The sequence below is a fragment of the Ailuropoda melanoleuca genome, chromosome 15 (assembly GCF_002007445.2).
Source record: "Ailuropoda melanoleuca isolate Jingjing chromosome 15, ASM200744v2, whole genome shotgun sequence".
Taxonomy (NCBI): Eukaryota; Metazoa; Chordata; class Mammalia; order Carnivora; family Ursidae; genus Ailuropoda; species Ailuropoda melanoleuca.
In genome coordinates this window covers 66,162,826-66,178,329 of record NC_048232.1, presented here as the reverse complement: position 1 = coordinate 66,178,329, position 15,504 = coordinate 66,162,826, and the positions used below count along the sequence as shown (strand labels likewise).

Sequence of the window (15,504 nt, the reverse complement as noted above, 5' to 3'; positions counted from 1 at the left end):
CTGAGATCAAGAGTCGCACACTCCAGCAACTGAGCCAGCCAAGCGCCCCTGCATCACTCTTTTAAAGGCAGTTTTGAACATAAGTGTAATAAAAGGAAAAGGGTACTATTCTGATTTTAAAAGGAATTCAGAATAGTGGACCTCAAAACAAGAATTTGGGGACAACGTCTTTTAACTTTTAAAAATTAACATTTGTAGGACTCAGGATTCTAGAAATATGCTCTATAGCCACATAAACCTCTATCTAGGTCCCCTAACAGGCATAGATTGCAGGTTTACCTGAATACATTGCCACCTGATTCTTGTCATAAGTTCGGCTAATCCTTTCGCTAAAAGGACTACAATAAGTAAGTACTAACTAAATAAGTAAATACTAAATAATACTAAATACACACAGACATATATACTAGGCCCCAGGCCAGACCTACTCAGACTAAGCAAATAGAATTGAGGACCAACCTGTCTTTACCGGGGCTTCTTGATTCTGAGATCATCCCACAACCGAACCTCACCGAGTATGTCTAGTGCTGTAGGAAACTATGCACTCGGAGACAAAGAATCCCAGCTTTGGGGCTCTTCTGTACTGCTTACTAACTGCATGAGCTCAAAACCTAGAGTGGTCTCATGTGTATGACACATCCCTGCCTGAATAAAGGGAGGAAGCAGAGAGAAATTATTTCCCGAGTGCTTTGTAGTTCTGGATTGATGGTTATAGCACTGGCTCTGGAGCTCCTGATTCTGTTGGCCTCAGAAACAGCTGTAAATACTGGGCCAGGCAAGAAGAATATGAAAGTTTAGAACTTCCTGGGATATATGTTTGCTAGCTAGATCATGATTAGTGAAGGGCTAGTCCTTGAGTCTGGCATTCATTAGAAATAAAGCTTTCAGAATAATGGAGCTTGGGTGCACATTTAAGTGACCATAAGGGGGCTCCCTGCTCAGCGGGGAGCGTGTCTTTGCCTCTGCCTTTGCCCTTCTTCCCATCTTGTGTGCTCGTTCTCTCTCTCGCTTTCTCTCTCAAATAAATAAATGAATTCTTAAAAAAAAATTTTTTTTTAAATGACCATAAGTTTTGCCCCATCAGCTTCTTTTCCATACAAATTCCCTGAGAAAATTATTTCACCATTCTGGGCAGTAACTTCTAGTTTCTCACAATCATGACCCTTAAAAAGCTCTTTGATTTGTAACTCCAGGTTTATGGTTTAAATATAAAACTGCTCAAAACTGTGTTCTCTGTCCTAAAGTGAGTGTACAACCTTGGGAATCTGTTTTGAGGGTGTGGAGGAGGACGGGGGTGGCAAGCACTGCCAGGAGCGTTGCTGGATTCTTCTGTACTTACTCTTTGCTGCATTCCCATGAGATATTACCCTTGTTTGATGGAGAAACTGAGGCTCAGGGAGGTTATTTCCCCAAGTCCATGCAGTTAGTAAGTAGCAGAGCTGGAATTTTAATCTAGTTTCTACCAAATGCTCTTAACATGGATGGATGAATGGATAGATATTTCACATTCATTTTTAAAGAAGCCAGTTTTTATTTATTGCTAATTTTATTTATAAACCTGATATGTCCAAACTTACTGGGCTCATTGCCTATTGCATAGTTAAGAAGGGGAAAGTACGTTATTTTACACGTGCAGTTTAAGATACATAGAATCTTCTCTTTAGAGCTGGAAATGACTTCTTTTCTTGATTAGGTATCTGTTCCTAAAGAATTGGTGGCACTTATGAGTGCTATTCGTGATGGAGAAGCACCTGACCCAGAAGACCCCAGCAGGAAAATATATAAATTCAGCCAAAAAGTAAGATCTGAGGGCCTAAGTTTTTTGTTTTAATTGGTGGTAAACTCTAAATAGCTCTTAACATCCAGAGAACAAAATGGCTTTTGAAAAATTTCAGAATTTCGAAAGCAGCTTCTGTCTTTTGTGTTCTTCATTTCTTTTGTGCTTGTAAAATGTTGGGCTCTATTTACAGAGTTGGACTAAAGAAAGGGGTTGCTGGATAAGCAAAGTAGGGAGCGGAGCCTGATCCCACTCTCTCTCATCCCAGTTAGCAGCAGGTTTTCTGTTGTTTTAAGTTACACTTTTTTTTTTTTTTTTTTTTTACAGATTTTTTATTTTATTTATTTTACAGAGATAGAGACAGCCAGTGAGAGAGGGAACACAAACAGGGGGAGCGGGAGAGGAAGAAGCAGGCCCATAGCGGAGCCTGATGTGGGGCTCGATCCCACAACGTCGGGATCACGCCCTGAGCCGAAGGCAGACGCCCAACCGCTGTGCCACTCAGGCGCCCCTTAAGTTACACTTTTGCCCACCCTCCTACCACAGTGCAGGCCTGTGGTTATTTAGTGTTTACAAATGGAAGAGCTGTAGTAGACCCCCCCCCCAAAAAAAAAAAACAAAAAAAAGAAACCTCTGTTACGGTCCTTATGGTTAAAATTCCTACGTAGCTGGTAATTTGACTTGTTCTTTGACCTTTAATGAATCACGTGTTTATGCATGCTTTTTAATAATTGACCTTCTTAACAGAGCATGTAATTGACCCACAGTGCACAGTTTTGCTCCCACCCCAGCATCTGGGATTCCAAGCTCTCGAACCTTCAGTATCCTCTTATTGCTGGATTATTTTGTATGTCTCTCAAATATACCAGGAGTGTTTTTTTTAAAAAGGAAGTAAAAAATTGTTTTACATCAAGGAAAAAACCCAAAAAACTTAAGAAAAAAGCACAGTTCCTTATTATAGGTTGATTTTTGAGAAATGCTTGAAATGGACCTGGTAATATTATGTGCAGTCATGTGTTTCACATTTCAGACACTGTCTTTCCTAGTAAAATAAAAGAGAAATAGATGTGTTGCAATGTTTAACATCACAATTTTGAACTATTTGACCCCCTAAAAATGAGACTGGTGAGATTTGAAAAGGAATTTGCTTACTTTTAAATATGAATTGCCGTACTCTGTAACATCTCTAAGCACTAATTCGAGCATATCTGTGATGGGTTTTTTTTTTTTTTTTTTTGCTCCCTTTAGGTTCCCATCCCCTGCTACTTGATTGCTTTAGTTGTTGGAGCTTTAGAGAGCAGGTGAGCTTTTGAACAAATTCTGAGGGTTACAAAAAGTATCTTGAGCCCCTGGCAGGATTAACTAGTAGCTCATTTATGCACATCTCAAGATATCAAGCTGACAGCTCTGGAAGAACTCAAATCTAATGATAAAATGTAAATAACAATGAATTTTAAATGAAAAAGTCTTTACCAGTCACCCTTCAGATTTTCCAGGTATTACAGAATGAGCGTGCCCTGGCCTTTAGTTAGAGATCTGGATTCTAAGATAAGCTTGGACTAGTCACCTCTCATAACTTCCATTTCCTCATCCTTGAAATTGTAATATCTCCCTTTCCCTAGTGAAACAAGTGAGGTAAAGTATGTTAAAGCACTCGGAGGCCTATAAATATATCAGAAATAAAAGATATTTTACTGATATTTGACCAATAGCTAGGGTGCCCTTCTTAATTTTTTGTTAAGCCTTATATCTAAACAGCTGAAAATTAAGACTATCTGTAATCCTCGCATTCTTTAAATTGCCAGAAATGTGGACAAGATCGAGAAGTCAGGCAAACCCAGATTCCAGTTCCAACCCCAAGCAGTTATTGTCCACATCTTTGGGCAGCTCCCCTCTGAGTTTCCCCTTCTTCACCTAAAGGCTAGGAAGAATAATACATACTTCAAAGAATTTTTTGTGAGGATTAACCAACCTAATACAGGAAACGCTCACGAAATGCAAATTCTATTGACTGTCACAGCGCTGACCATGACAAGGATTTATTTTGTGCCCAACCTCAGTGTGTTATGGCACGGAATCCCCACAACTCTGTGGAGCAGGTGTGATTGTTTTTCCCATGTTACCAATAAAGAAACTGATGCTTCGTGAGTTTTAATAACGGCCTCACGATCACACAGCTAGGAAGTGTCAGGGCCAGGACCCGGATCCAGGCTGTCTGACTTTGTGGCCTGTGCAGCAAAGACATGCTCTGTCCGATGTGACAGCCGCTAACCACACGGGGCCTGCGATGTGCTGCAAGTGTGAAATACACACTGGATTTCTAAACACTTGGTATGAAAAAAAAGAACGTCAAATATTTCATCGATAATTTTTTATGTTGATTACATCTTGAAATGATACCACTTTGGATACACTGGGTTAAACAAACTATCTTGTTAAAGTTGATTTCATCTGCTTCCATTTTGCTTTTTTCGAATGGGACCACTAGGCAATTTAAAATTACATATGCAGCTCATATTTGTGGCTCTCATTAAATTTGTTGGATAACAGCAGGTTGCCGTTGCTACCCAGTGTGGTCTAGAGACCAATAGCTTTGGCATCACCTGGGAGTTGGTTAGAAATGCAAATTCTTGGGCCCTATCCCAGAGCTACTAAATCAAAATTTGCATATGAACAAGCTCCCCAGATGATCTGTATGCACATTAAAGTTTGAGAAGCGACTGCTCTAGAATCCGCCGCCTCTCTGGGGCAGGACACCTCCGTGAAGTCTTGTTGTTTGGGGTTTGGTGCCACAAAAAATCTTTAGGATGAAATTTAAATAAAAAATATTTTTGTGTTCTAGCCCTATGTAAATGATATATAGTTCTATTTGTTTCTTCTTTTTTAAAAATTGTGCCTAAACCCCCCCCCAAAATTGACTATCTTAACCATTTTTACAGGTACAGCTCAGTAGTCAGTAGGGTTCAGTATATCAACATTGTTTTGAAACAGATTTCCAGAGCTGTTTCACTTTGCAAAACTGAAACTCTATACCCTTTAAACAACAACTCTCATTTCCACCTCCCTCCAGCCCCTGGTAGCCACCATTCTACTCTCTGTTTCTATGAATTTGAACACTTTAGAGACCTCATAAGTGGAATCCTAGAGTATTTGTCCTCTCGTAACTGCCTTGTGTTACTCAGCATAATGTCCTCAAGGTTCAGCCATGTTGTGGCATGTGACAGGATTTCCTTCTTTTTCTATGTTTCTTCTTCTATGAGTGTTCAACCTTTAAGTGCATAACAGATAACCTCTTACTGAGCCTGACTGGGTTTCTCTAGTTGTGAGATTGTGAGAGGAAACTAGATCCCCAAAGTTCTTACCGGAGCCAGTAAGCTAATCTGTGGGGGCACCTTATGTCTCTGTTTTCATTTGGCCCAGACCGTGCCTCCTTATAGGGCTGCATATGTACTGGTGTGCCTACAACAGCAGGATTGTATCTCAGAGAAGCCCCCCCTCCTCCCCAAAGGCACAGGGTAAATCATACCACTGCTGTCACGATTCGTATAGAGTACTTTAGCTCTTCCCTAGAACCAAGTAAATCATGTGTCTTGAACTTCATTTTTATTAAGCCTTTTAATTTTCCAGGCAAATTGGCCCAAGAACGTTGGTTTGGTCTGAGAAAGAGCAGGTGGAAAAGTCTGCTTACGAATTTTCTGAGGTTGGTCCTGTAGTTACCCTTTTTAATAATCCTGGTAGACAATAGATTTAAGACTTTAAGTATGAAATGCGATGGTGTTGAGTGATGTGGTAAGAGACTCAAATATCTCTTATTCTATGTGGATTTGCAGTTGCTACATTTCTTTGCATCAATATCATTTAAAATGAGCATCCTTAACTCATAATCGTCATAGAAAGCAATATATACTTCGAAGAAATGCGTCATTGTAATGACTAAGACACGTACATATATATGCATTCATTTTCCAGACTGAATCTATGCTTAAAATTGCAGAAGATCTGGGAGGACCCTACGTGTGGGGGCAGTATGACCTATTAGTCCTGCCGCCGTCCTTCCCTTACGGTGGCATGGAGAATCCCTGCCTCACGTTCGTGACCCCCACTCTGCTGGTAAGTGTGAGCATGTCTGCCTGCACGGCTGAGTCCTCCTCACATGTACAGCTGGAGGTAAAGAGCCTTAGGCTCCGATCATCTATGTTTTTTAAACAATATTTTCTCTTATTTATATAACTCTTCCTGACGTTATTGCTTATTATGGTCAATCTCATCATCTCATTTTTTCAAAAGAAAATAAGTTGGCCATTAGGAAGACGAGAATATTATATTCAAGGTGTGTGGGGGTGTTGGGGGAGGGGAGGCGGTGTCACAGCAACATATGGACGAATTCAACGTATGGACAAAGAAACTAGACCTTTTACACTCGGCGTGTAGGGACGGGTCTAACAAAACAAAAACTCACTTTAGCATGTATAGGGAAGCATTAGACCTACAGTATGTAACTATAATTTATATGCCTTTGTATGCTACTTTAAATCCCTACACACTTTTCTTAAATATGCTGTGGGTAATTAGGAGAGAATAAGGTACATAAGGGAAATAAGAACAGGTATTTAAAAAATGGAAGGAGAAATGTTTCCTGGAAGTTAGAGACAGGTATACTGGCCTTCCTGGTCCTGGAAAAATTCCCCAGATGAGGGAGAGAAAGACTCATGCTATTTTTTTAGTCCTGCATTTTTTGTTTTACTTTCTCAATACATACTCTGCTTTTGAACCCCTTTGAGAGCGATAGTAGAAATACAGTGCGCTGTTAGTGCCAGAGGACATCCTGGGGTAGGCAGTCTTTTAAATATAGTCTGTGATTTGAATCCTAATGTAATTTTCTTCTGTTTTTAGGCAGGAGACAAGTCACTCTCCAATGTAAGTTAAAGTTTTTTATCGTGGTCTTACCCTCAAAGAACTATTAAGTCAGCTGATTTTTAAAATATCCATTGTATTGTTATGTTGAAGATACGGTTATAAAAGATGACTTCGGGGTTGCTGTTACATTAACAGATTTAATAGATTTTATAACATTTTATGGTCTGATCTCTTCATATGTTTATGAAATACATTTTAATGGAGCGTTGTGTCCATTTAATATTTTCTAACTAATTTTTTGTTTCTAATTTTTTAAACCGTACTTTTGTCTTTGGCTAAATGATGATTTGTTTGCTCAACTCCCTGAATGTCTCAGCTGATGTTAAAAAAAAAAAAAAATTGAACGTAGAACTGAAAGAACTAGAATGCTCACGTACGGAGTTATTTTAGAGTAAGGCAATCGGTTCTACTAATCCTTTCCTCTATTGACTACACATCATTTCCACTTTAGGTTATTGCACACGAAATATCTCACAGTTGGACAGGAAATCTAGTGACCAACAAAACTTGGGACCACTTTTGGTAAGATCTTTTTATTATTGTTGTTTCTTTATTGGTTCTTCTTATTAATTTCTTTCCCTCCCTCCGGCCACTCTGAATTATTCTGTGGAAATATCTTGTTTTTCTGTGTCATCATCTCTTTGGTAGACAGTTAAAAAAAAAAAAAAAGTTCCACAACGCTAGTCACAGTGTTCGGTGGAATAGGGGCATTCAGCTCGTACTTGCTATTTAGTTCCTGGTAGGGTCACATTTTAATACACGGGCACGTAAAACCAGAACCGTGGCTAAATTCTCCCCGCTGCCCTCCGCTGGGCTGCGCTTCCCTTTGTTCTGAATGGAATGCACAGTAGCCACATAGGCAGTCCGCTTAGACTGTAATGTTCATGCTTTACCATTCTTTACTCTGTAGAAAAGCCAAAAAGAATAACTTGTTGATTAAAATACTTGTTCCTTTCAGCTGTGTTGCTGTTTTTAAATTTTATTGACAAAAAAACTTTTTTCAGGTTAAACGAAGGACATACTGTGTACTTGGAACGCCACATCTGTGGACGACTGTTTGGTGAAAAGTTCAGACATTTTCACGCACTGGGAGGATGGGGAGAACTACAGAATTCGGTAAGTGAGTCATGCTTTGAAAAGCTTTTCTCTAAAGTTGAACAGGCATTCAAAAGTTTAGTTTGTAAACTAGCTTTCCTAAGCAGCAACAAGGGAGCCATTTTTACCGGTGTGGAAAATCAAGCAGATACTGGTATAATAGTCTTTTTTTTTTTAAGCTTTTATTTATTTATTTATTTATTTATTTGAGAGAGAGATTGCATGTGGGGTGGCGGAGGGGAGGGGCAGAGGGAGAGAGAGACTCCCAAGCAGATTCCACACTGAGCCCAGAAGCCCATCTTGGGGTTCCATCTGAGGACCCTGAGATCATGACGTGAGCCAAAGCAAAGAATTGGATGCTTAATCCACAGAGCTACCCAGGTGCCCTGGTGTAATACTGTATTGATACATACTAGTCATTATCCTGTATAATGTCATGTTCACAACCAGGAGGACCTCACTGGTCTTTGCAATTAATATAGTCAGTTACTTAGCTTGAATTTTTCAGTGCTCCCCCCTGAAGGCTGAATTTGATGACCAGGCATTGAAACATTTTTCTAGTTTTTTTTATAAGAATAAAGCCTACTACTGAGCAGGAAATATCACGGAACACGACACAAGTAGCCATTTCCATTAACAGACTTACAGAAATTTGTGCTAACATACCCTACAATTTCTAGTCTCTCAGTTTAAGTTCTAGACTCCCCTGAAGTTATGCCTTTGAGTGACGTCATACTTCCGTATTAGCTTGCTTGCTTGCCAATAGCCAGTATCCGTACTTGAACATTCATCTAATTTTGTGTCTTGCAGATAAAGACTTTCGGAGATACGCATCCTTATACCAAACTTGTGGTCGATCTGACGAATGTGGACCCTGACGTGGCATATTCTTCGGTGCCCTACGAGAAGGGCTTTGCTTTACTTTTTTACCTTGAACAACTTCTTGGGGGCCCAGGCAAGTAGTTGGCTTTTTTTTTTTTTTTTTTGAGGCAATGTGAAGAATAAGGAAGAATTTTTAATTTGTTTTTGGCCCATTTTAATATTTCGGTTCATTCTGTATGTAGCTGCTGAAGAAAATCTGCATTATTTTCTAATGTGACCTCTCTACTTCAAACCTTGAGTCACTGCTGAATTCAAAATTGTGTGGCAGGACTTTAAAGAAAACTCATCAGTATTTTAAAAATGAGCATCCTTATAATCAGTATTATAAAAATTAGGAAAATAGCATGTACTCATTGAGAAAAATTCTGTAGTACAGAAGTTTCTAAGAGTAACAAGTTAAGAGTCCCTCAGCCCCTTCCCACTCCCCAGGTAACCACTGTTAGCAGTGGTTGTGCATGGTTCCAGATCTTTTTCTAAGTATAAATGAACAAACAAATAAATATATTTTAATTACAGAAAATGGATCATGGGGGCGCCTGGGTGGCTCAGTCGGTTAAGCATCTCCCTTTGGCTCAGGTCATGATCCCAGGGTCCTGGGATCAAGTCCTGCACTGGGCTCCCTGCTAGGTGGGGAGCTTGCTTCTGCCTCTCCCCGACTCATGCTCGCTCTCTCTTTCGCTCTCAAGTAAATAAATGTTAAAAAAAAATAAAGAAAATGCATTATATATATAGATATTTATATATATAATATATAAAGTTTTTTCTACTTTTTTTTTAATTCAGCAATGTTCTACAGCCATCCTTCCATGTCAGAACATACAAATCTACCTTACCTCTTTAATGCCACAGTAGTCATCCATTATATAGATGCGCTGAATGTATGTAACTTTCTCCTACTGATGGGTGTTGGGGTGTTCTCCTTTGTCTGTGGACTTGAAGGCCCTCCCTCACCCACACGCATCCTGCCTGTCCCATTTTGTTCTCCTCCTCTTGGGTCACACTAAGGCCATTGCTTTTAGAATTTGTTTTGTGGGTTCCTTCTCTATTTCTTCATTGTGTTATCCTCTTACTTGTAATTAGGATTTCTCTTCTCCCTTCCACCATATTACATATATTCTTTAAGGCCCAGCTTAAGTCCTACCTCCTGATTTGAACATTCTTTCACCACTAAATCCCATATTGGTTTCCCTATTCTCTGAAAGTTCTCTGTTCTCCATGGTCAAGAGTACCATACCAATCACCCAAAAAATGTTAGTTACCTTTCCATTAGTCAACGTTTTTTTTTGTTTTTTTTTTTTGTTTTTTTTTTACTCTTAGAGGTTTTCCTAGGATTCCTAAAGGCTTATGTTGAGAAGTTTTCCTACAAGAGCATAACCACTGATGACTGGAAGGATTTCCTGTATTCCCACTTTAAAGATAAGGTTGGCTTTTAAAAGCTTTCTTATTTTTTATGGCCAATATACCTGTATTTAATGTCTATTTATTAGGCTGATTTGAATTACTTACTAGTATCAGTTTAGAATTTAAGACTGAACCTTTCATGGTACTTTTTCCTGTGGAAAATGTGATCTCCACAACATGAACTAACATGAATATTTCAGAGAGATCTGCAATAGTAGGTTTCAGAAATTTATTTTTTGTATGTATTTAATTTTCCTACTTTATTTAACAGAATGCTACTAATATAAATTTATTTTAGGAAAGAGACTTAGAAATTATCTTAACATGTCAATGTAGACAAAATTATAGATTTGAGGACCTAAAAGTCCGGTTTAGACTTTTTTTCCCCCAGTGGAAAAAGTTATTCTGTAGCAACCTTGGGGTTCTTTGTGTTCACAGGTTGATCTTCTTAATCAAGTTGACTGGAATGCCTGGCTCTACTCTCCTGGAATGCCTCCTGTCAAACCCAAGTCAGTACTTCCTGTTAATGCTTCCCTTCTCAGTCTCCCAAATCCTCTAGCTTCTCAAAATACCAGACAGGGTTTTAGATGTTCCTTAAAGCTGTTACTAGGTGGAGAGTAGACCTCATAGGGGTTTGACCCTTAACCCTGAGGTCAAAACAAACATTTCCATGATATTACAAATTCCATGATACTATAAATATAGATTCATTATGGAATGCCTCCCTTCAGCTGAAGGATGGTGATACAGAGAAGACATTTTCCTTCCTGTCAAAACCGCTGCAATAAGAAATACAACTTTTATAAGTACTGTGTTCATCATTACAGCGGTGTTCTAAGTTGTCATCCCCATTTCCAGAGGATGCACAGTAGGCTTAGCGAGGTAAAGGCCTTTTTGCCAAAGTTTGCGCAGTAAGTAGTTAGAGTTGAGATTCAAACCCTGGCAGTCTTTACCCCTCCGATGTACTGCCTTTTAAACTAAATACCCTCCTCAAATCAGAGACCTAAACTCTGGTCCTCATGTGTCATGGGGGCATGCTAACTATCGCACGTTCCAGCCAGGATCATGCTGTTCCCCCCACCGGCAGAACTCTACCCTGGTCATTCCAATCTCAGCTCAAGAACTGCTTCCTCACGGAAATAGTCCTTGACCTCTCTGACCAAGTCTGGTCCCCATTTAGGGTTTCCTGGTTCTGTGTATGGCCTCTTCATTGCTGTTACCACAGTAGTAATTTTAATTTGTTTGATTATTCACGTCCTTCTCCTTCAGGACACTGACGCACCAGGAGAGCAGGGCTCAGATCTAGTTTTGTTCACTGCTTTCCTTAGAACCTTGCCATAAGTGAGAGCTGCTTCCCTTCTGTGGCTAATCCTTACCTAGTTCTTTTCATGACAATGAGAAGGAAGCTTCAGGACACCCAGAAAGAGATCAGCAGACGTTTTGTATTGTCCTTTTGTTCCTTACGAAATCAGTGCTAAGGAATGTTCTAGTTGAGGGTGATTTACTGCCTGAGCAATTTACTGCCTCTGATGCCATTTGGTCTTGGGAACAAACAAAAGGCTTTCTGTGCAGTCCCAGCCTGGCTACTTCACAAACATTAACTGGCAGCCACTTCAAAGGAGGGCGCTGCTGTAAGACCTTTATAATCTCCCCTAGGGCACGAACTCTCTTTCAGAGGTTCGGAGGTAACTTCTAATCAAAACTCATTTCAGGGGCGCCTGGGTGGCACAGCGATTAAGCGTCTGCCTTCGGCTCAGGGCGTGATCCCGGCGTTATGGGATCGAGCCCCCACATCAGGCTTCTCCGCTAGGAGCCTGCTTCTTCCTCTCCCTCCCCTGCTTGTGTTCCCTCTCTCGCTGGCTGTCTCTATCTCTGTCAAATAAATAAATAAAATCTTTAAAAAAAAAAATTTCATTTAGGCCCTTGGGGCAGGTACCCCATTGTTCTCTAATAGAAACATTTCACAGCAAGCAAGTATCATTTATGGACAAAGAGGGATGTTTTGCAAGAATCTTTGCACCTTATACGGTCTCTTCCATTCTTGTTGCAAAACATAGGATTTATTTTCTAAGTTGAGAACACAGAGATTTTAGTGCAATTTGCTTTGCTTCATGGTCAGCATTTGTTATTTCCACTTTCTTCCGAAAAGAGAGGAACAAAATCATCATGTGATTTCAGAGTCTCCTAAGGGTCTCCCGTGACACCATCGTTTCCCTGGTGTCTAGGACAGTGCCTGCCACAAAGGCGCTCGCAGATTTGCTGGATGATTACAGAGTTGGAAGGTTAGATAGTTGGAACAGCAGCAGAATGTAAAGTCCGCGAAAGGAAGGACTTTGTGTTGTCATGAGCACCTAGAACTGTGCCTGCCATGCAGCAAACCCTAAACACGCCCTCCTGAGCCCCAGCGCCTTCATCCTTCATCGTATGCTGCTGAAGCATTTGACCAGCTTCGCTGAGATGGTGAGGCGTTCTCCCTGGAGGGTAATCAGGTGTTTCATTAATTTGGTATCCAAGTTCTCAGATGACACCAGTATATTTAAGTCAGGTAGAAGATTTCTTATTTCCAACACTTTGGAGTTCCTGATCTATCTTTCTTTCTTTCTCTTGACTCTTTTTCTTCTTTCTTTTTTTCTTTCTTTCTTTCTTTTTGTCTTTTTTTCTTTCTTTCTTTCTCTACCTCTCTCTCTCTCTCCCTTCCTTCCTTCCCCTCCCCTCTCCTTTCCATTTATTTCTATTTATTTGAGAGAGAGAATGAGCAAGAGAGAGAGCATATGAGCAGGGGGGAGGGGCAGAGAGAGAGAGAGAAGCAGACTCCCCGCTGATCAGGGAGCCCAATGCAGGGCTGGATCCAAGGACTCTGGGATCATGACCTGAGCTGAAGGCAGACACTTAACTGACTGAGCCGCCCAGCGCCCCCCCTTCCCCGAGCTTTATTTAAAAAGAACTTTGAGGGGCACCTGGGTGGTCCAGTCAGTTAAGCATCTGCCTTCAGCTCAGGTCGTGATCTCAGGGTCCTAGGATCGAGCCCTGCTTTGGGCTCCCTCCTCAGTGGGGAGTCTGCTTCTGCCCCTCCCCCTCTCACGCTTTCTCTCTTGGACTCTCTCTCTCTCTCTCAAACGAATAAAGTCTTTATTTTTTTTCTTTTTAAACCACCTAAATAAAGTCTTTAAAAAAAAAGAACTTTGAAAACCATGTTCTGTAAGTTCAACATTGCATTTATGGAAAAGCATGTACATTTTTATGAAATTTAATCTCTAGTATTTTTTCATCTCTGCAGTTATGATATGACTCTGACAAATGCTTGCATTGCCTTAAGTCAACGGTGGATGACCGTGAGTACTAACGTGTGGTTTTTGACTCTTTTTTGAATTGTACCAATGTCGCTGCTCAGGAAGGTGGTGGCAGGGACGGGAGCGGGTGGGTTCTTCACTCACAAACTCACGTACTTGGAAGGGTTGTTCGTGGGTCAAGTTTGTCTGCAGTGGTAGCATACCAGCCCTCCCTGTAGAGTGAAGTTTGGCTGGGGGAGCAAATCGACATCGGTGGTATTAGCTCTCATTTTCTTGCTTCTTTTCAAGTCTTAAAAAAGGTATGAGGAAATATTTGCATTCTCTCTTGCCCCTTTCCTCATAAATCATTGGTAAGCAGTAGCTTCAAGTGCAGCCCTAGAAAGGGCTGATCATGTCTGTGCGGGGAGGGAGAGCTGGCAACACATAGATTTGCCACAGATCACACGGCAGCTCTTCTACCTGTGTCTCGAATCTACGTTTTGTGTAGTTCACAGACCTGTCATGGGGAAAAGCAGAAGAGAGATCCAAGGGACACGGGATCTTTTAGCAACAATGTGATACGTTAGGACCTCTGTACCTGGTGAAACTGCTCCTGATTTCTGCTGAGATCTTCCTTTAGGCTCAGCAGCCCAGGTGGGGGATCATAAATAGTTCAGTATCAAGAGGAGCGGTCAGTGCCAGAGACAGACTGAGGGCTCGCTGTCATCTGTGGGGTAATCTAGAGTGATCACGAGTCCTCGCATTGCCTTGTTCTATTGCTTAGTTGTTTTTCTTAAATATTAAGTAAAAGCAAATGAAAAAACGTCATCACCTGTTTTAAGGTGTACAAATCAACTGTAAAACAAATGCCCACGTACCTACTGCTAACCTAAGAAATAAAAGCTCACCGGTACTGTGGGAGCGCCCCTCCCCACCGCATCCCCCTCTCTGCCCACCTTGCCTTCCCATCAGGGTAACCATTACCTTGGACTTTGGCTTATCATTCCCTTGCTTTTCATGTTTTTACCACTTATGATATATCCTTAATAGATAGTTTAAATTTGCATGTTTTTGAGCAGAGAATGAGATCCATAAGTTTTGATTCTAAGGTATGGTTTCACAGTGGGATAGAAAGGGAAGGAAGGTGTAAAATAATGTTTCTTTACAAGGATATGTATTTATACATTACATTTTCTGGAAGGATATACAAGGAACTATTAATACTGGTTACTGAGGAATAGGACTTGGAGACAGGGAGTAATAACAAAGGAATTTTTCATTCGGCCGTATTTGATTTTTTTAAAACATTGCAGATATTTCTTTTCAACTTAAAAGAAACTCTAGTTTATGTGGGAGACAGTAGGGAGGTTCCTCAAAAAGTTAAAAATAGAAATACCCTATGATCCAGTAATCACACTACTGGGTATTTACCAAAAAAAAAATACAAAAACACTAATTCGAAGGGATACATGCACCACTATGTTTACTGCAGCATCATTCACAATAGCCAAACTATGGAAGCAGCCCAAGTGCCCACTGATAGATGAATGGATAAGGATTATCTATAATGTTATATATCTATAATGGGATATTATCAGCCTTAAAAAAAGAATGAAATCTTGTCATTTGCAAGGACATGGATGGAGCTGGAGAGTATAATGCTAAATGAAATAAGTCAAGAGAAAGACAAATACCATATGATCTCACTCATGTGGAATACAAGAAACAAAACAAATGAGCAAAGGACGAGAGAGAGAGAGAGACAAATCAAGAAACAGACTCTTAACTATAGAGAACAAACTGATTGTTACCAGGGGGCGGGGGGCATGATCAGGGGATGGGTGAAACAGATGATGGGGATGAAGGAGTGCACTTGTCACGATGAGCACAGAGTGATGATGGAAGTGTTGAATCACTATCTCGTACACTGGAAACTAATATAACACTGTATGTTAACTATACTGGGATTAAAATTTAAAAATAATTTAAAAAGCAACCCTAGTTTAAAAGAATTTAAAGCTAGTTTTAAAAATTTTTAAATCCTTACTTTTATAAGCTTTATTTAATATTTCTTAATCATATCCTCAAAGATTTTTGGCAGTGAATCCTAAATAGAAAAGCATAGACCAACTTTTCTTTTTCTTAGATGATTTCCAGAATTAA

At 40.2% G+C, this 15,504-nt stretch overlaps 1 protein-coding gene across 4 annotated transcripts in view; it reads left to right on the top strand.

Annotated features, from left to right (window-relative positions):
- LTA4H (leukotriene A4 hydrolase) overlaps positions 1 to 15,504 on the top strand; it is a 29,775-nt gene that overhangs the window by 9,325 nt on the left and 4,946 nt on the right. For all 4 annotated transcript variants that reach the window (XM_034644488.1, XM_002919234.4, XM_034644489.1 and 1 more), the window contains 11 exons: positions 1,694 to 1,798; positions 3,026 to 3,078; positions 5,405 to 5,477; positions 5,747 to 5,887; positions 6,671 to 6,694; positions 7,146 to 7,216; positions 7,699 to 7,810; positions 8,600 to 8,744; positions 9,989 to 10,092; positions 10,511 to 10,581; positions 13,350 to 13,404. In XM_034644488.1, the coding sequence (XP_034500379.1) occupies positions 1,694 to 1,798; positions 3,026 to 3,078; positions 5,405 to 5,477; positions 5,747 to 5,887; positions 6,671 to 6,694; positions 7,146 to 7,216; positions 7,699 to 7,810; positions 8,600 to 8,744; positions 9,989 to 10,092; positions 10,511 to 10,581; positions 13,350 to 13,404 (954 nt within the window). The remainder of the gene's footprint in view (positions 1 to 1,693; positions 1,799 to 3,025; positions 3,079 to 5,404; positions 5,478 to 5,746; positions 5,888 to 6,670; positions 6,695 to 7,145; positions 7,217 to 7,698; positions 7,811 to 8,599; positions 8,745 to 9,988; positions 10,093 to 10,510; positions 10,582 to 13,349; positions 13,405 to 15,504) is intronic.